The 26,148-nt window shown below is 53.0% G+C and overlaps 1 protein-coding gene across 4 annotated transcripts in view; it reads right to left on the bottom strand.

Moving 5' to 3' along the window:
- The window catches only part of DPP6 (dipeptidyl peptidase like 6), a 945,711-nt gene that overhangs the window by 60,599 nt on the left and 858,964 nt on the right, over positions 1 to 26,148 (bottom strand). For all 4 annotated transcript variants that reach the window (XM_043590488.1, XM_043590487.1, XM_043590485.1 and 1 more), the window contains exons 11-16: positions 14,365 to 14,488; positions 12,754 to 12,792; positions 8,322 to 8,429; positions 5,891 to 5,982; positions 5,044 to 5,091; positions 3,165 to 3,283 (exon numbers count right to left, since the gene is read on the bottom strand). In XM_043590488.1, the coding sequence (XP_043446423.1) occupies positions 3,165 to 3,283; positions 5,044 to 5,091; positions 5,891 to 5,982; positions 8,322 to 8,429; positions 12,754 to 12,792; positions 14,365 to 14,488 (530 nt within the window). The remainder of the gene's footprint in view (positions 1 to 3,164; positions 3,284 to 5,043; positions 5,092 to 5,890; positions 5,983 to 8,321; positions 8,430 to 12,753; positions 12,793 to 14,364; positions 14,489 to 26,148) is intronic.

Here is a 26,148-nt window from a genome sequence, read left to right as displayed (position 1 = left end):
GGTCACTGGGGAGACCAGCAAGTGTAGAAACTGAAAGCTTGCTGGGTTTTCTGGAAAATCACTGTAAGATGTCACATGGTAATGCAGTATTTTGAATGCATCTGGCTTCACTGCTAGACCCTAGAGATCGGAAAAGAAATCTAAACGTCTGTGTACTTATTATGTAGGTGAGTTTCTACAAGGTTCCACTGCATCTGGTTTACAGGCACTTTTCATGCAAGCCTTCAGTGGCCATATGAAACCCATGACTTTTTGCTAGAAATACCGGCACAGGGAGATGGGACCCAGCTAGGTAATGAGTGGATGTAAGCACTGCAAACATTTCGGAGTCTTGTCTTACTTGTGCTATTTTAATCGATGGTGTGCGAAGGTATGAAAATAATTTATGCATTTAAAAGTTTTACATACTTAATAAAAATTAAGAACTTAAGAATTATAAACAAATACAGAAATGAGAAGCCTTGAGACAGCACAGAATAAATGTTAAGGAAGTGTCACAGGAGAGGGCACCAGATGATAAGACTCAGAGGAAATCTGTGACGATGAGGGTGGAGGTTATGGTCTCACCAGGAGAAGGACAACGCATGGAAGGGCCAGTCACAGACAAGCATTCACTGCAGACGAGTGATGGGCGACAATCAGCTGGGACAGAGGGACAGTGTAAATTAAGGGACAGAACCATCGCAGATAAACTCAGCAAAACCCATCACAGCGGAAGGTCCGTAGGCAAAGCAGGAGGAGTTTAGATGGGGTATCTCAGTTTTGTGGTCTTACAGCCGCTTGTGTGGTCCCCAGCCCTGTGGACTCCCCCAGCGTGACGGCCTGCGGCCACTCTGATTAAGCCCTTGCTTTGGCCGCTGGGTGCCTGCCGTGCCCCGGTTCTAAACCCTTGGTCCAAACCTCCTCCTGCACGATGGGCCGAGCCCTTCTGAGTGTGGGAGCGTTCACAGATTCCCCTTCCCCCAGTCACAGAGAATCCTCTACAGTCATTACGTTTTCTTCAGCCTAGAAGGGAAGGACTTGTTGTTGTTCTGGCTACATCTTAGGGGCCATGTTAATCTACCCGAAGTGTCGCAGGAGCCGGGAAGGAGAGCCTCTTAGAGCTGGGGGTGGGGACATTGTTTTGGTCAGAGGTTCGTAGGAATCTCTGGAGTAGCGAGTAGAGTAGCATTGGGGTGTGAAAGCAACACAGGGGAGGGAGTTTAATCAATGCTGCCTGGGTCCACTTTAATCTCTGCCGAGAGACATGGGGGAAAATAAAATCACTGAGAATTAATTTTGGTTGTTAAATTGGACTTCTTAAATGCATGCCTCTGCTGGACCGATGGGGGCTCACAGGCCGTCGGGGGGGACCCTCCACGTGATCTCAGCATGCCCAACGCTCCTCCTCACGCTGCATCCCCCTCCCCCCGCCCCATGACACTGCACTCGACACTCTGAATCCCACCCTTGCCCACGTCTGAAATGCCACCTCATCTTCCCTTGATTCTTCTTCCCCCCCCCAGAAATCCCAAGCAATCAAACTGGGTGTAATCATCCCCTTCTGAAGTCTCACCCCCATGACAGTCGTCACCACCGCTCACGGGGTTAACCGGCCCTCAGCGCAGGACGGGGATTCGCTTTCACTGCGGCTAAGTCCGTGGTCTCTCATCATTGATTGCATCTGGATTCTGAAAGTTTGCTGCTATTGGTTTTGTACATTTATGTTTCTTTGTTTGTCTTTTAGAAAGTCCCTTTTTAAAAATGAGGGTTTGGTCAGGCTTTGGGGGAAAGGTCAATTTGGGCATTCAAGTTACTTTCACCAGAAAATAGGTTATCATACAAAAAATATATACAGAGAAATTTTGTAGAGAAGAGGGCTAGTTTAAGCTTACCTTACGATAAGGCAACATGCTCAATATTTAAATGGGTTTTAAATGATGGATCCTTGTCTGGGAAGTTCTTTAAATGCACTTTGATTTTTCTCTTCGGTATTTTATCATGATGTTTCTGTGTTTCCTTCTGGGGACAAGATTCCAGATGCGTGATTGTGTAGCTCTGGTCAGACTCTTGTCTCAGCTCCTAGTGGGTCGGTTTCCTGGCCACATAAACCCTACATCTTCCCAGGCTGTAATTTCCCAAAGATCCTGCCACGGGGCGGCAGGTGTCGCTGGCCCGGTAGCCGGGAGACCTTGATGCTGGTTCCCTGTGCATCACCCAACCTCCTGTCGATGGATGAAGCCAGTGGACTGGTTCTTAGGGTCTCTCCTCTTTCGGCCACTTGCTGTCTGCTTCCCGGGCAGCACAGGAAAGAGGAGTTTGGTACCACCTTCCGTCGAGGGGACTGGGGGAGGGGGTGGCTACAGTTGTAATTCAGAGGTTCCCCATCGTCTTGGGAGAACGTCTGGGGCTGAGCCTGTGGTGGTCAAGGGGCCGAGTCTTCCTGGCTTTTCACGATTTTGGAAGATACTCACAAAAAGGGGATGAGGCCACGCACTGGTGTGCGGCTGGCGAAGGCCAACGAAGACAGTGCTCTCACAGACATTCCTCCTTCTGCACCCGCGAGTCATGGGCCTGAATTGGTCCTGGTCCCAGTCAGTTCCACCTGCAGCAACGTGGTCTCAGGAGCTCTTGAGACACGCTTTGTAACAACCGCATTTATTTGTGGATTCAGACCTTGTCCTTCCAACATATGAGGACAAGACGCAAAGACACTGGTTTTTTCCACCGTGGGACATGCCCACTGCTTCGTGTATGCTGACGGGTGTGATCAGGAACTTTCTGGGATAAGTTACCCCCACGTTAGGTCATAGGACGATAATTTCTTTTCTGCCTGAGACTTCTAGATCACCTCGATCCTTAAATATGCTTAAGAAGTTGAGCTTTGAGACGTTTATTACCTTTATAAATGGCAAAGGTTCGTCAACGTGTGGGACACTTACCTACTTCCTAGGACTTTTTGTTTGGAGAATGTGGAAGAACTCTGGGATTAAGTGGCCTAGCGGGTAAACGCCCTGATAAGCTGTAAACCGCAGACGGTCCAGTAACCCTACTCGCGTGAGCCCACCTGGGCAGGTCCCTGCCTGGTCTGGGACAGGCTCCCACCACCACCCCCCTGCCGGTGGCCGGGATGCCCGCGGATCTCAGCGCTGACGTAGAGGTGGGTCCAGAGGGCCGCAGCCTACCTTCACACTTGAGGAGGAAGAAGTCTGCACTGTGGCTGAAGGATGCACTGAAGTAGGTGCAATTCTCCACCAGGTCACAGGACATGCACTGCCTGTTGAAGCTGCCCACCGTGCTGGCACTGGAGGAACAGAGACGTCGGGGCGTGAACCCAGGCGGCGAGGAGACCAGCCCAGGGCGCAGGGCCCAAACCCCCAGCTCGGCCTTCGGGGCTGGTGGCTTCTCTCCTTTCAAGGGCGCTCGTGAGTCCCTGACGCTCCACGGTGGGCCTTTCTCCCGCCCACCCCCCCGGGAAGGCCTGAATGCTCTGCTCTGTTCTCCCCTTCCCTGGCGGGCAGGCCCCCCTCGGAAGAGCTCACGGCACGTGTGCTCTCTGGGTGCACACGTGACAGTGCACGCTTGGTCACCTGCGCCTGTGCGTGCCCCCGCTGGGAAGGGGAAGGCGCACAGTGCCTGGTGCCGTTATCTAGTACTCTGGACCCACACCTCTGGTCTGAGAAGACGGCTCGCTCTTTGAGAACAGGAGCTCGTCTTCCGAATCTCCGAATTTCCTAGGAGAGCCTAGCACTGGTGCACGACGCGTCAGGAACCCCAGGGGCATGGGCTGAACCGGGCTCCGGCTGCTTCGGAGCCACACGGAGACGTGGAGCTTCTCGCTTGTTGGGGGGGGGAGGCGGAGCAGGAACCCCGGGACCACGCGGAACAAGCACACGCTCACGTCAAGAAGGCCTGAAATGTGTTCCCCAAAATGAAGATACCGAGGAGGCTTTGCATGTACCTGGAGGGGGTTCCTGCCTGAGCACTTTGCCGGGGAAGGTCGCCTCCCCCCACAGGCCCCGCAGGAGACCTGCCCACAAGGGTGACGGTAGCTCGCGCCCAGGAGAAGACGGCCTCCTAACGGTATTCATAAGGCGGAGGAAAAGGGAGTTGGTCCGCCTCGAACCCCTTCATTCTTGGGGTGACAGGACTGATCTAAGTAACGCTGGCAGGCACGCCCGGCTACACGGAGCAGCGGGCCTGTGACCACGTGGGTTTGCCAGAGTTCTCTCCCCTCCAGAGGGACTCCCCTGTGCTGGCCTTCTGTGCCCTCAGCACACGCACCGGTGGGCGGGAGGGGACACGCTGGTCCTCCTGAGAGGGATTCTCCAGCGTCCCGTGGCAGGGAGGGGAGCCAGGCGTCGGCTCCATCCAGCCTGAGTCACCCCCTCGGGTCCTCGGGTCCCCGCGGGGCGGCTGGTGTGCCTGTGGGCTGTGACCAGCACCCACCGACCTTCTAGTCTGGGAAACACGGAGGAGGTAAGAGGTTGTGCTATTTCCACGTCTGGTGATCTCAGTTCAGAACCCAAGGCTTTCCCCGGTGGGAACAGTGACTGGGGCAGGTGACAGGACCTGATGCCAGGGAGAACAGACCCTGGAAGAAGTCGCCTCTCCAGGGTTCAGACGGCACCCTTCCTCTGCCTCGTCTGGGGTTCCGGATCTGACCGCCGTCACAGCAAGACGGTGGCGACGCGGAGCCCGTAGAGGGCCTCCTCCCCGCCCTCCCGACACGGGGCACGCCCGAGCCGACTTGCCTCCCATCAGCCCCCCGTGGGAATGAGCCCGCCACGTCACATTTGCATAAAGTTGAGAAGAAAGAGGCTGGGTTATCAACACGAGAAAGCACTTCGGGGGTGGGGAGCAAACACCCCTGCGTTGGACAAGCGCAGAAAAATCAAGCTTCAAATTTGGTGGCCTCTGCATTTCTCATTATTTGTCTCCGGACCTTACAGCTGCCTCTGTGGCGGTCCCCTGCGCCCCCCCACCCCCCCGGGGGTACCACGTCCCCGCACGAGTCACCAGGCCTTCTGAAGGCAGAGCCCCGCGTGCGGCCGGCCCACGTACCTGTAGAGCTGTCGCCTCCGAGGCAGGTCCTCCGTGCTCAGGAAGTAGCTGCAAAGATGGGGGGGGGGGACACACACAACAGGGATTAGTGGTCCCAGGGTGGGCTCGCGTCCCCTGCAGGGCTCTGTCTGCAGACGCTCCCCGGGACTCTGCCCGTGCGTGGTGGCGGGACCTCCTGTTCTGCTCAGGCCCAGCCCCGGGCACGGGCCGGGAGAGCCACACACCCAGGGGCCTCACTGGGGCTCCGCCGAGGGCCGAGGACGGTGTACAACTAACTGGACTCAGGTGCGGGCATCCCTTTATAAGCCGTTGGCCTCCCGGAGGGCCGGGACCCGAGCACCCTCGACACCAGTCCAGACGTAAAGCCTGGGGCAGTGGTGTTCGTCTGCCACTGGAGCGCGGGCCCCCGGGCCCTGGTCCCACCACCGGGGAGGACGAGCGGCATCCCGGGCCTGGCCTCCACCGTCGGAGCCGAATCCTGGCTCCCTGTCACTGTCTGGATAAGCCGCAGTCAACGACTCAACCGCTCTGTGTGTCGGCTTATTTACATTAGGAGCGGGGAAAGCAGTGACCCCCCTCCCTCCCCCGGACTGCTGAGCCGAAGGACAGAACGGTCACAACGCGCCCCGCACGGGGCCTGGAGCTCACAAGGAGTACAGACCCGTCCTGCCACCGCCTGTCCCCCTGTGTCACCCCGCAGGGCCGGCCGCTCGGCTTCCTCTGCTCAGTGTCTGGCAACTTTGGAGGTGGGGCCGCTGGGAGACAGAACCTAGTGAGTGTCGTCTGACTGGAAGTAAGGGCCGCGTTTCGCCAGGGTCTTGCCGGCCCCGCGGCCCGCCTCACTTACATCTTGTTCCGCTTCTCGTCGTAGGACAGGATCTTGGTGACGTCCCAGTCTCCAGATGTGATGGACTGAATGTTGTCGTTGCTGCTGTTGGGCTGGAACACAGACAGGACATGGCAGAGCTGGTGAGCCCGAGCCCCTCCGTGGGGTCCCCCCCCCCCCCACCGCCAAGTCCTCTCCTCTGACCGGGGCTTGCATCCAGCCCGTCCACAAAGCCTCGGCTGACACCCCCAGGTCCTAGCCCTCCCCTTCCTCCAGAGTCCACGTCCGTGGTACTTGTCACCTGGTGCCATGACGGCCGGGCCACCAACCATGACACATGGGTGTCACTAGAGGCAGCAATGGCCCCTCTGCACATGCTGCTGATGCTGTTTTATAAAATTTGGGAATCTCATTAGCAGAGTCATTACTACAGGAAGACTGGGAGGCAGGAAAGAGGAATATGGGGGGGTATGAAACAGGACAAGGAAATAGACGGAGGGGAGGGGGAGGGAGGGAGGGAGGGAGGGAGGAGGGAAGGAGGGAGGAAGAGATGAAAGAAGAAAAGAAGGAAGAGGGGAAGGAAGGGGGAAGGAAGGCAGGAAAAGAGGGGGGAAGACAGGAAGGAGAGAGGAAGGGAAGGAGGGAGGGAGGAAGGTAGAGAAGGAAGGAGAGAGGGAAGGAGGGAGGGAGGAGACATGTCTGTCATTCTCTGCCATCATTTACAAGGACAGTTCGAATCCCTCTCTCTCCCTAAGTGCCTCCCAATGTGGAATAATTCTGACAATAAACCGTAATGGAGGGAGGTGCGGCCATCGTGACAGGAACGACGTGATCTGGAACGCGGTGTGGAGGTGCAGGGTGAGGCACCGGCCAGCTGTGCTGGAGGGTAGGTGCTCAGGGAGGCAGGTGGGAATCGGATGGTGACTAAGTCAGGCAGAGCCCACGGGGGTCTCAGGGGAAGGGAGAGCCTGCGGGGAGCAGGGAAGCGGGGGTGCGGGGGATTCTGGACGACAGGGGTGGCCTGAGGGGCTCCTGGCCAGGGGGGTGCTCTCCTGGATGAAGGCGGGCCTGCTTCCTGCAGGGATGTTAACAGGGCACTCTGTGCATGAATTCAGGGACACGGCCACATGCAAACACATAAACGTTTTCGATCTTGGTTAATGTGATCCAAAATGTGGAAACAGGACTCTGGTGCCACAGTGACCAATGGAAAGTCGGCCAGAGAGCAGTCACCGTCAGTCATGCGGTCACTTGGGCTGGAGACTCAGGCCCCTGCAGCCCTGCCTCGGGGAACCAGGCTCCCCACGGTCACTGCTGGGTCTCCGTTACTGTTCCCTGTGTCACACCTGCCCTTAAGTGGGGTGTCCTCAGCATGTTCTTTTGAAATTGTCTTTTGGCTCAAATCCTAAATAGGAGTCTTCTATTAGTAGCTACAGGATATTTTTGATAACTATTTAAAACCAAATTTTAATTCACCTATCCTGGGCCCCAAATAACTTAAGCTCTCTCAGAAATGGAATCCACGCTCGGAAGATGAGGGTCATGGTCACAGAAATGCCACGCCCTCTCTGCACCTTCTTCCTAAAGGCAGCACTCCCCAAACACTCAGTGCCCTGAGCTTCCTGGGGCGATAGGTCTGCAACAAACAGCGTTCACCAAGATCTCTGCCTCTGGTTCTAAATCCGTGTACATTAAGCTCAGCGATGCCCTGCTCCTAAGCCACCAGACCCCAGAATCAGGTGAGTGGCAGCAGGCGGGAGCAGAGTAATGGCATAGTGCCTACACCTGGCTCAAAGACAGCATGTCCTAGGACACCGCACCGTGAGGCACTAGACCCGTGTCCCTGGGAGACCCGTGTCCCTGGGAGAGAGGGTCAGGGACAGCACAACAGACGGGGAGGGAGGGTCGAGGGCACAGGATCGTCTACAAAGTAGTAGACCCGAGTCCCAGGGCTCATCCCCAACACCGGGTCCCACAGTCCCCTATGCTACTGCCAGAAGTGTTATTTAAAAAAATTTTTTTTTAATGTTTATGTCTGAGAGAGAAAGACAGAGCGTGAGTGGAGGAGGGGCAGAGAGAGAGGGAGACACAGAATCTGAAATGGGCTCCAGGCTCCGAGCTGTCAGCACAGAGCCGGATGCGAGGCTTGAACCCACGAATTGTGAGATCGTGACCTGAGCTGAAGTCGGACGTTTCACCGACTGAGTCACCCAGGGGCCCCGAAGTGTCATCGCATTTTCGAGCCATAACAGAAAGGGCACACGTGCGACCCAGCGTCTCAAGCCCTGGGCTTTGCGAGCGCCCCATTCTGCCCCACCTTGGGGAAACCACCTCCCAGTTCAAGAACCCGGGCTCACTCTGGGGACCTTGCAGATGATCAGGGCACACAGAGTGGTCCCCACTAGGGGCTGTCACCAGCACAGCGGGAAGTTTTAGAAACGGTCGGGATTACCTGGGACGACGAGACGGTGATGTGATAGAATTTCCCTTGTCCCCCCTGTGGGATGGCTCTGACGAAGAAGAACTTCCGGCCGTCCTTGGAGAACACCGGCTCCTCGTTCTATGGACAAAAGCAGAGTGTGAAAAGGCTTCGTTGTGTGTGGAAAGGTCTACCACAGACGATACATCCTGAGAGCCATCTCCTCTGCCGTTTGTAATGGGGGGTGCGGTGGAAAGAATCAACAGTGCGTGGGGCCTCTCCTCTCCTTGGGAAGCACGAGTCAAAGCTTCTGTTTCCCGAGGAACAATGAGGAATTCAGCAGAGCCTTCAGGAAGGCGCCGAGCGCGGAGCGGGCTTGTCACAGGCCCCCAGGCGGCGCAGGACCTCTGCACGGAGAGCGCCCGGGGCACCTGCCCCTCTCACCGCGGCTCCGTGAGAGCAGAGCCCAGGGCAGCACCTGTCCAGGCACACCCGCCTCCACCTTGAAGAAGCGAACCCCGAACACTCACAAGTTTGTGCCTGAAAACGAATTCTACCACGTTCGGTCCCGTCTTTTGTTCTTTAATCTAGTAAAGAACACGGAATAGCCCGCCAGGGAGACAAGTAAAAAGAGAACAGAACAGCAAACAAGGACACATTTTATTCATTCTAAGGTGCAGGTGCAGGAAACGTTCCTTCCAGGAACCTTGAACCAGAAGAGCGTGCCACACGGGCATTTGCCGGATGGCCCGTTTGCTGGGGTCTCTTGCCACTTCTCCTCGGAGAGGAATGGGCATTCCCAGCTCTCCCCCGGGGAAGGAATTCTCGGCTGGATTCAAAGCCGAGGCCTGAAGTGTGTTGCCCTATCCCTGCCCGGCCTCCCCCCCAGAGCTGAGCGGCCACGGCCCCGGGGTCGGGCCACCTCCCCGATGGGGGAAAAGGCATTTTGCTACAGCGGCATCTCAGCATCTCTGCGGCTCCGGCTTGGAAGCTTCCATCCGTGAACACCAATTAGTCGGCGACGATCTATATTTTCTGATTCAAGGAGCCGCACGCTCACGCGGCCGAGAACAAACGGTAAATAGGCCCCAGCTGGTGCCAGGAACGCACATTTCCCCGCAGTGAGCGAGGAGACGCCAGCGTGATGCGCCCGGAGAAATAAACTAACATGTGATTAAAATGACATTTAATCTTCATGAATATTTGCAATGAAATGAAACCTTTAATCTGCAAATATTTATTTTTCTATTTAGAGCTGGCAGCGTGGTATTTAGAAGCAGGGGCAATGGGAAAGTGAGTGGGGACTCTGGCTTTTTAAATGTACTTTTATTTGCCAAGCCCCAGGGCGGATACTGCAATATTGCCTCCGTTTTCTGGGGAAGTGTTTGCACTTTTGGCAGAGAAAAATACTCTGAATGAAGGTAATAAATAATTAATTCCGGCCAGGCGCTTTGCTTTCATACTGAGGGGGCCCTCACCATTTCGATGTCACCTTTACATTCATCAGGGAGCACTGTGCACCTGCCCTCAGCCTGAGACCCGCTTTCTGGGGCAGTGAATGTATTCCTGGTAGGAGAGTGCAATGGTTTTTGAGGAGGAGACCCGGATGTCAGTGCTGACACTCGGGGCTTCTGGGGGAAGCTCTCCGGTCTCTCTCGGTTAACAGGGGAATCTGCCACACACGATGCCCCCTCTCCCCACCTCCATGCCACTCGCAGAGGATCCGTGAAGAAGGAGCCCTTTCTACTGGTGAGAGAGTCTTTGTGAAATGTTGGTACCACACCTGCCAATTCTTCCCAGAGAGTGGTTCCGGACACGCCCCTTGTCCAATCTCCCAGCCTGGAGTTTGAAATCACAAAACCAAAATTCTGGTTAAGGAAGAAAGACTGTCTGATGTCGGCCTACAGGATGCATCTTCAGCCAGAGGACGGGGTCCAGGGCTCTACACCGAATCCCCGTGGATCCACATCAGGACAGACGTTGCAAGGTCACGGGTGGTGGTGATGGAGTGTATGCATCAGGGGGGAGCTGCCTATTCTTCTGGAATATTCCTAGGAGAACTGGGTGGTTCCTAACTTGCCCTCCAGGACCTCGTGATATCCTGAAGGGTGTGAAAAACAGGGTCCACGGATCCCTTTGTGAAAAATCTCTTTGAACGTCATGAGAAACTGGTGAAGCTAGACCTTCCTACTGGCCCTGGAGCGCTGTGTTCGTGATGCCTGGGGAGTGGTACCCAGAGAAAGCAGGGCCTCCCTACACTCCCCAGGCAGGGCCGCTCGCTGGCCCCGAGCGGGGAAAGCACCACCTTGGAACAGGTCCTCTGTAGGACCTGCCGTCTTAAACTCAAGACGGCACGACACATTTCTCAATGGCTGTTTAAAAAATGTTAGCGGTTTGCTCGGTAAATGCCTTCAAGTCTGCATTGTAAAAGTGTGATTCTCCACGTGGCTTCGAGTGCCGACTTGATTTTGCGTGGATAGAGCCGCTGTCCCAAGGCCATCCAGGCTGTCTGTCTGGAGCGTGGCTGGTGTTCTCCGGTGGGCCACGAGCTGCAAGGCTGATAAATACAGAAAAATCCCGGTGATGATGGCGTCTCCGCGATGAAGAGACCAGCAAAGCGCGCGGCCTCTTGGCCTCCAGACCTTGAGGACCCCCAGCCAGTGCTCCAGCCCCGCCCACAGCCAAACACCTGTCCGTGTCTTCTGAACATATCTTAGGGTTACTTCCATTTACCACACGTGGGATTCATGCCCGCCTCTCATCAAACCTTCCTACCCCGTGAATCTTTGAGAGCTGCTGTTCTAGAGGATTCATTTCCATTTGGGTTTTTGTTGTTTGTTTTTTTAAAAACTGTACTGGGGTGAAATTCACATAACTTTGCTCCCCAGCGCCCTCCCCCGGCCCGGGGAGCCAGCAAACAGCCGTCCCTTTCTGTGAACTCATTTATTCAGGACATTTTGTGTTAATGGAATCACACAACGGGCGGCCTCTTTGTCTGGCTCTGGGCTCCCCGCAGAAGGTTCTTGCCGCACTGCTCAAGACAGCCAAAGGGCAGAAACAACCCAATGCCCATCAACAGATAAACAAGCCGCGGTCTGCCCGTACAGTGGAATGTCGTTCAGCCACAAGAAGGAAGGTCGTCCCCACACCCGCCGGACAAGGGCTTGGGAGAAGTCGCTGGTTCAGTTTTGAGATCCACGGAGCCTAGGCGCTGTCTGGTCTGATCCGTAAGGTACTGGCCGATCAGACGACCACACAGATGATGGCTTTTCTTCGCTTTCACGTCAAGCTGTCTGACGTTCTGTCTGCTACAAGAGGGGCACCAGCACGTGTGTTTGCTATCTGCGCTCCTGTCACTGATCCAGGGGGGCTTTCGGCAACTTCACAGCATGACCTCCCGGCTCACGTTTCGGGGTCCTCCAAGCACGCTCTCTTTCTTGGAGTTTTCTTAGCTTGGATGTGGCACCCACGCTTACACACAGGAAACGAGATCGGGCATTCGGGCGTTTCCTCTTTCGGAAAAGACCGGCGAGGAGGAGTATTTCAAAGTGAGTGTGCTTGTGTGCCCGTGTATGAGGCTGCCCGCCTTGGACGTCACCGATGGGAGGCTGGGACGGACAGCTGACTCCGCCGCTAGGGAAGTCCTGCCCGTGGGTCCGCGTCCAGCCACCGTTATTCTGTCCCCGGATTCTGTTGGCACTCGCTTCACCCTGATTCTCGAGACTCCAATCTGGTGTGATTTTCCCCACAAATGTTCAGACTGCTTTCATCCCAGCAGGCTGGATAGGAAGGAAGGAAGCCTCCAAAACTCTCACCTGTTCTTTGCCAGGGTGTGGAGTGAGACAAAACACCAGCCCTGAGAGCTTTGCTTTCTGCGGGAGTTTAATGTTTTTGGCTGCAGAAGTGGGAGTCCCTGTCGGCCTCTCCCGACCTCCTCAAACCTCAAGACCCCGGAGCCTGTTTAACGTGTACTTCTTGCCCGAGTAAGGACGGGAAGCCGGGGGTGGCTCCGAAGGCCAGGTTCCCGTGAAAGCTCACACCGAACCCCAGCACGGTGCGCCTCCAACGGGACAGCCATAGAATCATGAGGAGAGATGTACGGCTACCAGCCTGTTTTAGAGAGTACGTTGAGGCAGCGTTTATGGACTCCTTGTAATTCGCCACAAGGACATCAATCTAACAGAACTGAGTTCTCACCAAGCCCCGTACGTTCTCAAGAGCCGTGGTTTTCAAACTGTCTTTCTTCCTTGGTTCTAGGACTCTCCAGTCATGCGCAAGGGCCACGGGGAGCAAGGAGGAGCCGGCCGAGCAGCCCCCACCACCCACCAGGGCCGGAAACCTCTGCGGGGCTACTGAGGGACTGAATGCTTGAGAAGCCATCGTGTTGTGAAAACCCGGAGAGCGCCGTGGTGGCGCATCTGGGGGCGGGCGCAGACAAAAGACAAGTCAAACGTGCAGTAGCTACCTGTCTGTGGAGCCAGGCTTCGCTTTCGTCCTCGTGTTTCTGAAATGAAATAAGAGCATTAGACAAAGGATGTTTTTGCATGGTCTGTGTCTGTGACCAACAGCGCAGAAACAATTTGATTCCCCTCCACGGTCGCTGCACAGGCACACAGAGCCGTGGCCCGCCCAGGGAGGAGGCATCCCGGCCCGCCGTTGTGGCTCACCGCCAAACACTCGTGTCCCCGAACAAGAAAAACGTCGCCCTCCCCGGCAACGGGGACAAACCCATGGTGGGCGGGAATCCGGTGGAAGATGGCGTACTTTTGCCATATTTGGCCGTCAGTCCACGCGTGGGCCTGCTCGGAAGTGCTGCCTTGTTGTAGGCCTTTGTGCGTGTGCGTGTGCAGGTGTGTGGACATTTCTCAAGCCACAGCCCTGAATAACAACCCCGGGAGCGAAAAGTAAATCTCCCAGAACCGTGTGGAAAGACGCATAATGGAAGACCAAACAGAACAAAAAACGCCAGCGTTCCAGCTACGCCGTGGGCCTGCTCCCGGTGCTGGTCCGGCCTCCGGACGCCCAGGGAGGGGTTCTCTAGCCCCAAGTCCTGTACGGTCGGCAGGAGGGAGTCTCATGATGGACTCGCACGGGTCGGGGCGGAGGTGAGAGCAGGTGTAGATCAGCAACCATTCCCGGCTTCCTGGCTCTGCGTCTGCTCCTTCCTTCCCTCCTCCCCCTCGATATGCCCACGGGATCACCTGGAGTCTGCTCTCAGGTGACTCACGTGGGGACGTCCGTCTCGGTAACAGATCACTCTGTGCACCTGGAAAAGGCGGTGCGGCGAGATGCTTCCGGGCCTCCCAGGCCACGGTGAACCTGCTCTACAAGCCCTCTCCCTCCCCAGCTGGGGAGTAAAAACTTAGGGGCCAAAAGGAGTTTCCGGAAGACCTGCTGGGCGTTATTCGTGGAGTATAATTGACCTTTTCTCACCTAGCACGAGGGGGTGTGCCTCTTCGGGCTCACGTGGAAGTGTGGAGGCCTCGCACCCACGGGCCGGAGGGTGTGTCCTCGGCCGCCCCTCGGCTTGGATTTTCATTCTTTGTTCGCTTCCCTCTGGTACTTTTCCATGGTAGTTCACCTCCTCTAACTACACATTAAGTCAGCCCGAGCCCCCAGGAACACGGCTGGGCTCACCGGTGACCTTCAGGGACGGATGCGGCCCCCCAGGGGCCGCTGGCCCCAGGTCCACCATAAGTGGGCAAGGCAAGCCAGGTGGCAGGGCCGGCTCCACCCGTGTCCTGGGGGCTCAGGCTGCCCCTCCCCCTCTCTGATATCAACTGGAAAACGAAGAGAAGGCTCGTCCCGAGCATGCGGTGGGCGCAGATAAAGGGGGTTGACACATCACGGGCTGTGGAGCTCATGCAGGTCTGAGGACGCGACCCCTGCGGTCGCGGAGGGCTCAGCCTTGACTTCTGCGGCAGTACACAATCCATCCACACGGTGGCAGCAAAACAGAGGCCGGCAGGCGGGTTCCGGCCAGTCTGTGGACGGTGACCCAGACGCCCCGGAATGCCGCCTCCCTTCCGCCTCCCGTGCTTCCTGCCATCGGCCCCTGTCCCCTCCCTCCCCGTACCTTTGTGCAGACCCCGGTGGTGGCGTCGCAGAGGGTGAGAAGGGACACGTTCTGCGCCCGGCTCAGCCAGTTCACCGCGACCTTGGTGCTGGTGGCCCACTTCACCATGGTGATGTAGTACTCCCTGCAAACACACAAACACACGGGGTTGGCAGCGTTGCGGGGGCCGTGGGAGCCAGGAGACGGGCGCAGCCCAGCCCTGGACGCCGGGGCCGAGGGCCGGGGCCTGTCGGGCTGGACTCGTCCCGGGAGGTCCTGAAATGGGGTTTCTCAAGAAGGTGCTCGGATCGCGAACTGTGGCGGGCACAGCCAAGGCACTGACGTGCCCAAGTAAGCCACACAGCGCGGTTCCTTCTCAGCTGCTCCCTCCAGGGTTGCGGATAAAGTGCGCGCGGCCCAACGACTCCCGGAGGGGGAAGCGTGTGGCTTCTGCTCCGCGGGTCTTACGCGTCACGCTGCAGCTAGTGCTGACCTACTGGCTTGGGTTTCAAGCCACAGCCCAGGCCAACGCGCCACCGCAGCTCACGGGACGGAGAAGGAGGTCACGCGAGCGGCTGGCAGAGCGAGCACCAGGAAGCGCTTGGAGAGAGAGGCGCTCACGGCGCCTCACATGCTATAAAAACCCCGGGGCCACGCAGAGGAAGGCTCTGTGCGTCCCTTCCCTTTCCTGGGAAGGGAAAACACCCAGGGACGTTCGCCAGCTAATTAGGGAAATTGGTTCACGGCCCTGGGCATCAGGCAGATTTGGTTGGATACCCTAGATGTCACACGCCTGCTTCTACCCAGACCTGAAACGTCACACTGTTCTAGGTTACCCTGTACTTAGCCCAAGGGGTGCTGGGGCTTTCAGCAATTAATTCACTCACCAATTCACCCAGAGTCCTTCAAAACTGGGAGTCTTAGGGGGAAACTATACATTTGAGAAAAAGAAGAAAACAAGTGCAAAGAGACTATCCCTAGGTGAGTTCCCAGAATGTTCTAGAGGCCAGCTAACCTGTGTTCTATCACCTACCCCATCTATATCTATAATGAGATCTACTGTTAGGAATGATTACTTTGTGGCCTCACAAGGTCCTTTATCACTAAAGGCTCCAGCACATTCACGAGACGATTCCCAGTAAGCTCAAAAGGGACCTTAGTACCTCCGATGATTATTTTCAACAGAAAGGCTTAAAGAACCAGACGTCTTCATCTAAGCTTTGGTTTAACCAGGAGATTGAATTGCTGTGTCCCCTATTTCTCGAATCCACCTGTCAATCAAAACTTTTAATAACTTAACCTAAGTCACGAGCTGGCTCAGGCCAGTACCTTCTGCGTCGGGGAGAGGGGAGGCCCGGGGACTGCCCATCAAAGTCTTGGCCAATCTCCTGGGGACATGGCTGGTGAGGATGTCATTCAGGCATAATCCAACTTTTATGATTTTCAACCTTCTCAATTTGCTGTGGTCTTGGAAATAGGGCTGTCTCTGTTTCTACCACCTGCTCAGCAGGCCTACGGGCCTCGGGGACCTGGGTCTGTGTGTTTATAGGATATGCCCGCTCCCCCGACGTGGTCAGGCTCCTGCTCTGAGGGGGAGCGTGGCCTTTTGGCAAGTCCTCTGTGGATGCCGGAGCCGACTTGTAATGCTAGGTTTGATCGTCTCCCCAGATGTTTGTAGGCATGAAAACATTTATTTAGCTTGGCCCTTAAAAACAACTCAGGGTCGGGGCACCGGGGTGGCTCAGTGGGTTAAGTGTCCAACTTCGGCTCAGGTCACAGTCTCACGGTACGTGGGTTTGAGCCTCAGCTGTTCTGACAGCTCAGAGCCTAGAGCCTGCTTCGGATTCTGTGTCTCCCTCCCTGCCCCTCCTCCACTTGTGCTCTGTCTCTCTCTCTCTCAAAAATAAATAAACATTAAACAAATTAAAAAAAAAAAACTCAGGGTCTGTGCTCAGCCCTTGCTCTCCATATAATACTTCCATATCTTTCTAGAAGGAAGTGGTGCTTCTTCACGTTTTGGCAATTCCAGGATCTCCCGTCGTGTTGCTGTCCATCAAACACTTGGGAGCCTTCCGCCCGAGTGTCCCTCAGAACCACACACAGCAGTCTCATTACTTGTAAAGCAACATCTCGTCTCGAACCAACGTTTCCTAATCCCATGAATTGTATCCATGACTAGGCTTCATGCCAGACAAGCTCAGGGTATTTTAAAAAATCAAGTCAAGTCGTAAAGATAAAGCATTGCTCAGGATGGGCAATTTAAAGGCTGGCAGCATCTGGCGAGGAGACACAGAGCCTCACGAAGAAGCGGTACTCTAGAAAGAATGACTATTTGCTTCGTGAGGTTCATAGCGACACCATATGTTAATGGAAAGGAAAACACAATGTTTGCCCATTTCTGAAACTTTCCCTAAGAAGAGACCCATAAGTAGAAAGGTTCTCCTGGTTCCTTATATATTTTCCATTTTTCCTCTAACTTTAAAGCTGTTCGCCTGACCGTTATATGCAGGAGAAATGGGTAGATTCTGACTGTAGGGCTAGTGTCAAGGTCCGAGGTCATGGCTCTGTCAAGCTACTGTTGGTTATGAGGGTTGGACCGTATGGCACACACAAAGGGCCTCATCAGTGTGGACGGCATGAGCCCATGGAGATTTCCAGCACACAGAGGCATCTGCTTGGCAAATGTGAGGAGGTCTTTACCAACTTGGTGTCAACGTGCCTGGAAAGACACAAAAAAGATGCACGATCACAATACCGCCGGAGTGAGTGCTGAAAATCTCCAGCATCCGTACATCGACGGAGGTGTGTGAAACCACACAATGGCTTGTCCACCTTTGCTTCCCTCCATGAGACGGCAGTCGCCGGGCAGAAGGAGGACACAATCCTGCTCCCCAGTGTCTTATCCTTCCTCGGGAACACCACGCTCGCACCAGCCAGGAACGTGGGAAGTCAAACCTCTGCGACTTCGGTGTCGCAGACAATCATGACTTCTCACGGACACCTGTTGACTTAGATGTCAAAAAAAAAAAAATTCGAACGAAGGCAGAAGAAAGAAGAAAACTCTCAACTCAGCCAGCAGAGAGAGGCACGATGGATTCGGTTTAGATTCTGTCTTCCGATTTCATCGGAGAAGGTTCAAGCAGCACCCAAAAGTTCAGAGTCAAAAATAACCCCCAGCCGCATCTGCTGCCAGATTGCGTGGGTGGATGTCTCCTTCCTGAGGTGGAGTCATCAAGCAACACGAAGGAAGGAAAGGAGGGATCACACGGAAAACGTGAAGGCAGAACGGAGCCCTAAAAATACAGGGTGAGATGGAGGGGAGGAGGCGAAAGACTGCGGGGAAACCAAACCTGAAAGTGAGAGAAATCCGACTAGGAGAAACTGAGCAAACCTGGGGAAGCTCTCCCAGAAGGCAGAGGAAGGTGCCACAGAGGCGACAGAAAGGGGCGGGGACTGTCCCTTCCAAGGACATAAGAACTTCTCACAGGGAAACCAGAGTGCCGGGACCAGAATGATCTCCAAAACTCACAGAAGAGGCATCTCCGTGGATTAAACAGGATCTGAATACGCAGGTTAAAAGGATTTTCACATGCCAGGGAGATTAATAAAATGCCTAAATATGTTCTGATAGAATCTTTGAGTCCTAAGAAGAAAGGAATCTCACCACAATCTACTAATAAGGAAGTAAGTTTCGACAAAGGGTCAAAATTTAGGCTGATAGCAAATTTCTCTGCTGTTCTAGGGCTAAGGGGTATTTAAATTTCAGCGTGTTTTTAACGACTGATATCTTGTCCTTAAGTACACCCCATAGTGAATCAAAAATTAAAGACTCAAAATTAAAAGCTTAGCATGGGGGTGCCTGGCTGGCTCCAAGGGTGAGCATCTGACTCTTAGTTTTGGCTCAGAGCCCCAGGCCCACGAACCCACGAACCGTGAGATCACGACCTGAGCTGAAGTCAAGAGTCCGACGCTTAACCGACTGAACCACCAGGTGCCCCAGTGTATATAATAATGTAATATTTAATGAAAACGTCATCAGGAACGAAGGTGGCGTGTGATCCAGAAAACAGTGGCTCCAACTCGGGACAGCAGTGGAGGTCCCAGGACGTGGTAGAGAATAGTTAGCCCACACTGGGGTGGGCAGCGGGGGTTCTTGCGAGGACAGGTTTAGGGAACAGGGCAATACAGCAGAATACCTAATGGAGTTTGGGAGGACAGGAGTGAGAGTAAGAAAAAATCAAACAGTTCACGTTAAAAACAAAGTAATTTAAAACTCCAGGAAAAAACGCTGAACAAAAAGACACACAGCCCCATCACACCTCTAGCATGAAAGACAATCACTTATGATCGAGTCAGTGCTATTTATTGATTTTAACTTCTTAGAATCAACGTACAGAGTAGTAGTAAGATTTAGTTATGGTCACGGGACAGAATGCAAATGCCACCAATCTCAGTGACAGAAACGTTAAAAAGATGACAGAGTTTCTAGGGGAGAGACAGGGACAGAGAGGGACCTGGAGGAAAGGACAGGACCCATGTCTTCATCTTTCAAACTGGGGAGGTGCGAATTCTTGTCTATAGTTAACGCAATACAGAAGAAACTGGTAAGAATATTATTTAAGTTTCTAAAGGTAACCAACAGGGGCGCCTGGGTGGCTCAGTCAGTTCAGCATCCGACTTTGGCTCAGGTCATGATCTCACAGCTCGTGGGTTTGAGCCCCGTGTTGGGCTCTGTGCTGACAGCTCAGAGCCTGGAGCCTGCTTCGGATTCTGTGTTTCCCTCCCTCTGTCCCTTCCCCGTGCATGCACGCTCTCTCTCTCAAAAACGAATAAACATTAAAAAAATAAAATAAAATAAAGGTAACCAACAGAGGAAATTAAACGCACATAAATGAGAAGGTGGGAGGGCATGGGGTGTGGTATGCACATTTCTTGTGTATCCTAAGAAATAATGCATAAATAAAAACAAATAATAAAACTTATTAATATAAATTAATAAAAAACAAGTAAATAAAAAATGAAATATATAAGCATATTATTTAATGACGCAAGGGTTACTGTTGGGGAACACCATACAAGGAGTTAGGGTCATCTCCATCTGGGGCTGGGTGAGTGGGGAGGGACTGTTGTTCCCTGTAACCCCTTCTGCATGGTTTTACTTCTAAGCATTAATATGGAGCATTTTGACTAAAAGGAAATGGAAAGTTACAACTAAATAAAAATTAAGAAAAGATAACCGCACGGAGTTGTCGACAAACCTGGACGAGGCTGGGTCTGTCGATGAGTACCCGTGGGGACGTAGGGAGAGGCGCCTGCCCTCGGGAGGCACGTGGGCACGGCTCCTCTGGGTGCTTCTGGCCACACTGATGTGCAGGAATGAGTGTTTTTTTAAGCTGCTGAAGCAATGAATCGACATTACAAGAAAAGCGGGCAAGAGGGGGCCTGTCAAGGACAGAACACTTCGAGTGTGTGGACTGCGTGAGGCAGAAACCGTGTCTGCAGAATCCAGAAAGCGTTTCTCTCTTTGTCCAGCGAGGCCAGTGCGGCCGAAGCAGGGAGCTGTCCAGCTCTCGACTCAAACCGGCCCGGCCCGGCGGGGGCAGACACGCTGGGACAGGAGAGGGCTTCACGGTGTTCAAGATCTCAGCCGAATTATTCCCCAAACAGAACAGTTTTAATTAGAACATACATAAACAAACTGAATACATATTTTGTCCCCTGTCCTTCTCAAAAAAAAAAAAAAAAAAAAAAAAAAAAGGACCAAACATCCTGGAGGAAGTTTTCCTTCTTTTGAAACCATACTCAAGAGCCATTGCTCTGATGTGCTGAGTTCTCTTGGGGGCTTTGCGAGGAGAAGCTTCTGTGATTTCTGAATTTTATAGAACAGGGGCCTTTATGAGGCTGTCCACAGGCAGGTGGCCCCACAGCTGTGTTTGGGGCCAGCCTGGGGGCCTGGCCGATTTGTGTCCCAGATGTGTCCTCCCTCAGGACCTCTTTTCCCAGGAGAAAGGCGCGTCCACCGTGTTTTCGCTGGGCTCCCTCTGCAGAGGTGCTGAGGGCCCTAGGCTGTGTGCTGTTTATGCTGGACAGAGATTTCCGCATTAGGGCTGTGTAGCTCACAGACAAGGCACAACAGTAGGAGCCCCCACACCCGTCTTCCCCAGATGAGAAGTCCCAGACTGCCTGCTTCTGCTCACAGTTTACGGGCACCGCTGGCCCAACTACAGAGGCTGAAAACAGGGGCAGGAAGGGACTCCCCCAGAATCCTCCACGAGGCCACGGTCACCCCTCCCTCCTTGAACCTGTGGCCTGTGCCATGTGATCTCAATTGCCGTGTATTACCAATTCTTCTTGACAACTAGCCGGGCCTGGAGCTCCCTGTGGCACTGCAAAGGGCATGCCTCCTATTAGTTGTGATCCAGTACCAAGGCTCGGGTACCTACAGAAGAAACCAATAAAATCCTGACGACTTGAGTCACACTGCCTCACGAGAGGAGAGAGGAGGCACTGACCGAGGAGAATCCAGAAGGACATTATAATGGGAAAGAAAGTCAATGTCAGTGAAGCAACAGTAATGTGACTTGACTTTGTGTGATGGGATAGCCGTAGGTTACGCAGGCCTGTGTGCCCAGAGAACTCTGAGCCCCCTTGGCCTTGGCCTCTCCACGGGGCCTGTTTGTGTCGGTGCAGGCAATGAATCCGGGTTGCACATCAACATCACCCCATTCCCGCACATCTCTAGCCAAAGGTGCCTTCAAATCCATTCCATTGCGCCTGGAAGGAAGCTCGGACAGAGATGGGGAGCCTGTCTCCAGGGTCCTGTGCGCACCGGCTCAGAGTTGCAGAGCACGCCCCCTGCAGCCACCACACTCCCGGGAGGCTGGCCCGCCCAGAGACAGCAGCGGACGGCAATGGCGACACGGGGCTTCTGCGGCAGAAGCAGCCAACGCCTCTGCCGCAGGGGGCAAAGGCAGTAGCAGAAACAGTCTCCGCACCCACGCTTGATTATCCAAGTTAGCAGTCCTCAAAGTGTGATCCCCAGACCAGCATACTGGGAAGGCTGGGAATACAAATTCTCAGGCCTCAACCCAGACCCACTGAGTCCAAAACACTGTGGGCGGGGCTGAGCAGTCTATGGCTGAACGAGGCCCCCAGATAATTCCAGTGGTGTTCGAGTTTGAGAACCACGATCTAAGTGAGCCACGTGACATGCTGGTGAGCAGGAGACCACAGAGAACACCTCCAAGAGCCACTGAATGACAGATCTCCATCTCCACATCTGCCTTTACTAAACGTTCTCTGGGTGAATAAACGTATTGGCAGGCAGATAAGGTGTTCTGGAATAAAGAGAAGTTGGTTGCAGTAAAAAGAGGGGAGAAAACAGGGTTTAAAGCACAATGATGTAAGCAGATGAGACAGAGCAGGGCTTTGAAAGACACAAGGATTGATCCAGTGCCGAGATGAAGAGAGATACTGAAACATTCTGATAATCACAGAAAGCAGATGATCGTACTTTGAGAATCTTAGACACTGCGTTTTTTAAAAACTTATTTTGAGAGAGAGAGAGAGAGAAAGAAAGCACAGGCAGAGAGAGAGGGAGAGAGAAAGAATCCCCAGTAGGTTCCGCATCATCACTGCAGAGCCTGATGCAAGGTTCAAGGCCACAAACCGTGAGATCATGACCTGAGCTGAAATCAAGAGTCAGACGCTTAGCCGACTGAGCCACCCAGGTGCCCCAGAAATTGCATTTTAAGAAGAACATGACACCAAAACATGAATAGGAAGTAAAGGTTCCTAGAAGAAATGCTACCAGTTTTCTCGTTATTCTGAAGTACTTTATCTGCCAACGAATGACATTTGTTCATTCCAAGAGCATTTAGTTAGGGTTTAGCATTGTGCAGACACGGTCCCAGGTGCTGGCAATATAGAGAGCCAAACCCTCGTCGTAGGGGGGCTCGGTTTGTGGGGAGACAGACAACCCCTCATTTCAGTGAGGGGTAAGGACTGCCCTACTGTAAGGAGGTCATGGGTCTGCCCGGAGGATGGGGGTGGAGGGCGTGGTGAAAAGCACAAGTTTGCTGAGAAGACACTGCCAGCTTCCGAAAAATCTGCAGCCAAAGGTGCCTTCAGATCAAAATACACGGACTCTTCCTGGTGAGAAGTATATGAATTTTTTATTAGTCCATTTGTTTGCCATAAAATATTAACAGGGCACTGTCTCTCTCCCAGGGATTAATGTGCTGTGTCACTTTGTGGTATTCCAAATTCTGGCAAAGGTTCTCACAGTTGTGGGCAATAAAGGGCAAGGGAACAGAAGGTCTGTTTATCTCGCGAAATAAAGAGCCTGCAATTAACTCTGGCATTTCCTCAGCAATGTTCATTCCATGAATAAAGGCGGAGAAGAAAAAATATTTTGGGAGAAATTTTTAAAAAGTGATGTTTTTAAATAGAAGACATTGTTGAGCAAACGGAAACACCAGATACCAAATGCTGCCTGTGATGAAGGGTCTGGCTCCGTGTCTGAGCGGGTCCTCAGAGGAGTCACACGGTTGTGTAAAAATATCTGCAGGCAAATTGCATTTTGCAGAATATGAAAGCGCTGTGGCTCCAAGACAGATTACTATTTGATGTAGATTTCCACGATTTCACTTTCAATGGAGGAACCTTTCCCTTCCATCTTAGGGCTGGTTATAATGTAGGGTCACTGTCAGGGTAAGGGAGAAGGGGGTGAGAGAGGTGCCAGCTTAGGGACCGTGGAGTCCTTGTTCAATCGTCGATATGCTTTGAACGTGAAGGGATTTATAGAATAGGAGACGTAGAGGCAAGTGATGGAGGTGGTGGGGGTGAAGGTTACGGTGACGGCGGTGACAGTGGTGATGGTGACGGGGGTGAGACGATGGTGGTACAGCAGTATAGTTGTTGAAGGGGCTGGGGCTGAGGTCACTAGTAATGAGGACCTTGTTATTGTGTGATGTTTGCATTGCTCTGATGTCCTCTGTCTTCCCCCTAATTCTTATTCAAGGTTTATATTGGATTCACTATACCAATCTCCCAACGAGTCCCTATTTTATAGAGATGGACCAGAAAGAAGGCTCCGTTTCCTAGCTGGTTGGCATGGGCTTATCATGGGTAGTCATGTGTGGAAGAGGCACCTGGTGGCAGAGGAGGCCCTGAGAATGTAAGCCCCGAGCGTTTGCAGAAATCTAGACCACGTGCACAGTTAGAAGCAGAGAGCTGCATGTACACACATAAATCTGCTAGGTCTTTACATACTGCTGAGTGAAAAAGAGGGGAAACGGTCTACACACACACACACACACACACACACACACACACAGAAGTTTATTATGTATCTGTATCTATGTACATCACAATGTCACTTGTATAAACAAGTGCATGCATACATATAAACAGCAGCACACGTTTTACTAACATTAATGGAGAGAAGGGGGACTCAAATACGTTTAACATTTTTTTTTCAACGTTTATTTATTTTTGGGACAGAGAGACAGAGCATGAACGGGGGAGGGGCGGAGAGAGAGGGAGACACAGAATCGGAAACAGGCTCCAGGCTCTCAGCCATCAGCCCAGAGCCCGACGCGGGGCTCGAACTCACGGACCGCGAGATCGTGACCTGGCTGAAGTCGGACGCTTAACCGACTGCGCCACCCAGGCGCCCCTCAAATACGTTTAAATAGGTGCCTATAGGGGTGCCTGGGTGGCGCAGTTGGTTAAGCGTCCGACTTCAGCCAGGTCACGATCTCGCGGTCCGTGAGTTCGAGCCCCGCGTCGGGCTCTGGGCTGATGGCTGAGAGCCTGGAGCCTGTTTCCGATTCTGTGTCTCCCTCTCTCTCCGCCCCTCCCCCGTTCATGCTCTGTCTCTCTGTCCCAAAAATAAATAAACGTTGAAAAAAAAAAATAGGTGCCTATATAGTAATGTTTCTGACACTGGCCATAGCAGCATCTTCATAGACAGTTCTCCGGAGGCAAGGGAAACAAAAGCAAAAATAAACTACTGGGACTACATCCAAATGAAAACCTTCTGCACAGCAAAGGAACCGACCAAGAAAACTCAATGACAGCCTATGGAATGGGAGAAGATATTTGCAAATGACATAGACAATAAAGGGTTAGTATCCAAAATATATAAAGAACTGATATTACTCAACAACCAAGAAACAAATGATCCCACTAAGAAATGGGCAGAAGACAGGAGCAGACACTTCTCCAAAGAAGACACCCAGATGGCCAGCAGACACATGAAAAGATGCTCAACGTCACTCATCATCAGGGAAAGACAAATCAAAACCACACTGAGATACCACCTCACGCCGGTCAGAGTGGCTAAAATGAACAACACAAGAAACAACAGGTGTTGGTGAGCATGTGGTGAAAAAGAAACCCTCATGCACCGTTGGTGGGATTGCAAACTGGTGCAGTCACTCTGGAAAACACTATGGAGCTTCCTCAAAAAGTTAAAAATAGAACTACCCTAGGATCCAGTAATTGCACAAGTGGGCATTTGCCCAAAGAATATAAAAACACTAATTCAAAGGGGTACATACACCTCTATGCTTACTGCAGCGTTGTTTGCAATAGCCAAAGTATGGAAAGAGCCCAAAGGTCCACTGACTGACGAGTGGATAAAGAAGATGTGGTATAGATATACAGTGGACTGTCATCCAGCCAGAAAAAAGCATGAAATCTTGCCATTTGCAATGAGATGGGTGAGCTACAGTATCAATGCTGAGTGAAATAAGTCAGAGAAAGGCAAATACCACAGGAGTTCACACTCACAGGTGGAATTTAAGAAGCAAAACAAATGAGCAAAGGGGAAAAGAGAGACAGAGAAAGAGACAAACCAAGAAACAGCCTCTTAACTATAGAGAACAAACTGGTGGTCACCAGAGGGGAGGTGGGCAGGGTTATGAGTGAAATAGGTCATGGGCATCAAGAGGACACTTCTATTGGGGCGCCTGGGTGACTCAGTCAGTTAAGCGTCTGCCTCTTGGTTTTGGCTCGGGTCATGATCTCTTGGTTCGTGAGGCTGAGCCCCGCATCCAGCCCTGCACTGGCAGAGCAGAACCTGCTTGGGATTCTCTCTGTCCCCCCCCCTCTCCCTGCCCCTCCCCCATTCGTGCTTTCTCTCTCTCGCTCTCTCAAAATAAATAAATAAACTTAAGAAAAAAAAGAGTAACTGATACTGATGAACACCGCGTAATGTACAGAAGTGCTGAATCACCATACTGCACGCCCGAAACTAATAAAACACTGCATGTTAACTATAGTGGAATTAAGTTAAAAACAATAAAGAAAAAAAACAATTTAAAGGAAAAATGCATTGAACAAAGTAGTCGATTTCAGCAAACAAAAAGCCAGAAACTGACCAAGAAACATAGGTGTCTATGTGGCGAGGAGAGCACGGAGTAGAGACTCCCTGAAAAGAACAATGAAATAAAAAGAGTGAAGCCTCGCACAGACCAGCGGTGGGATTCCATGAGCTAAGCGCATCTAAGTCCTTGGAACCGGAGGTCAAAGATGAATGAACGAATGAGCTCAAGTAGAAGAAAACGCAGTGAAAGCAAGACGCCTTTGAGCCTTTTGCGAGCCCGCGTCCCCGCCCAGGTGCGTCAGGGACCCACTGGGCTCCTTCTCACGGTGCAATTGTGTGACAGCCTGCGGCCGTCTGGCAATCAGGAAGAGCGCACAGGCGGCCGGCTGTGCCACGGCCGAATGGATATTCGGAGGAGAATAAAAACACGTATCGGCACAGTGCAACAAGGCTTCGGAAAGGTCCTGCGGGTC

This window comes from Prionailurus bengalensis, chromosome A2 (genome assembly GCF_016509475.1).
Source record: "Prionailurus bengalensis isolate Pbe53 chromosome A2, Fcat_Pben_1.1_paternal_pri, whole genome shotgun sequence".
In the NCBI taxonomy this organism is placed as follows: domain Eukaryota; kingdom Metazoa; phylum Chordata; class Mammalia; order Carnivora; family Felidae; genus Prionailurus; species Prionailurus bengalensis.
The sequence above is the reverse complement of the archived record's forward strand: the minus strand, read 5'-3'. Positions and strand labels throughout refer to the sequence as shown.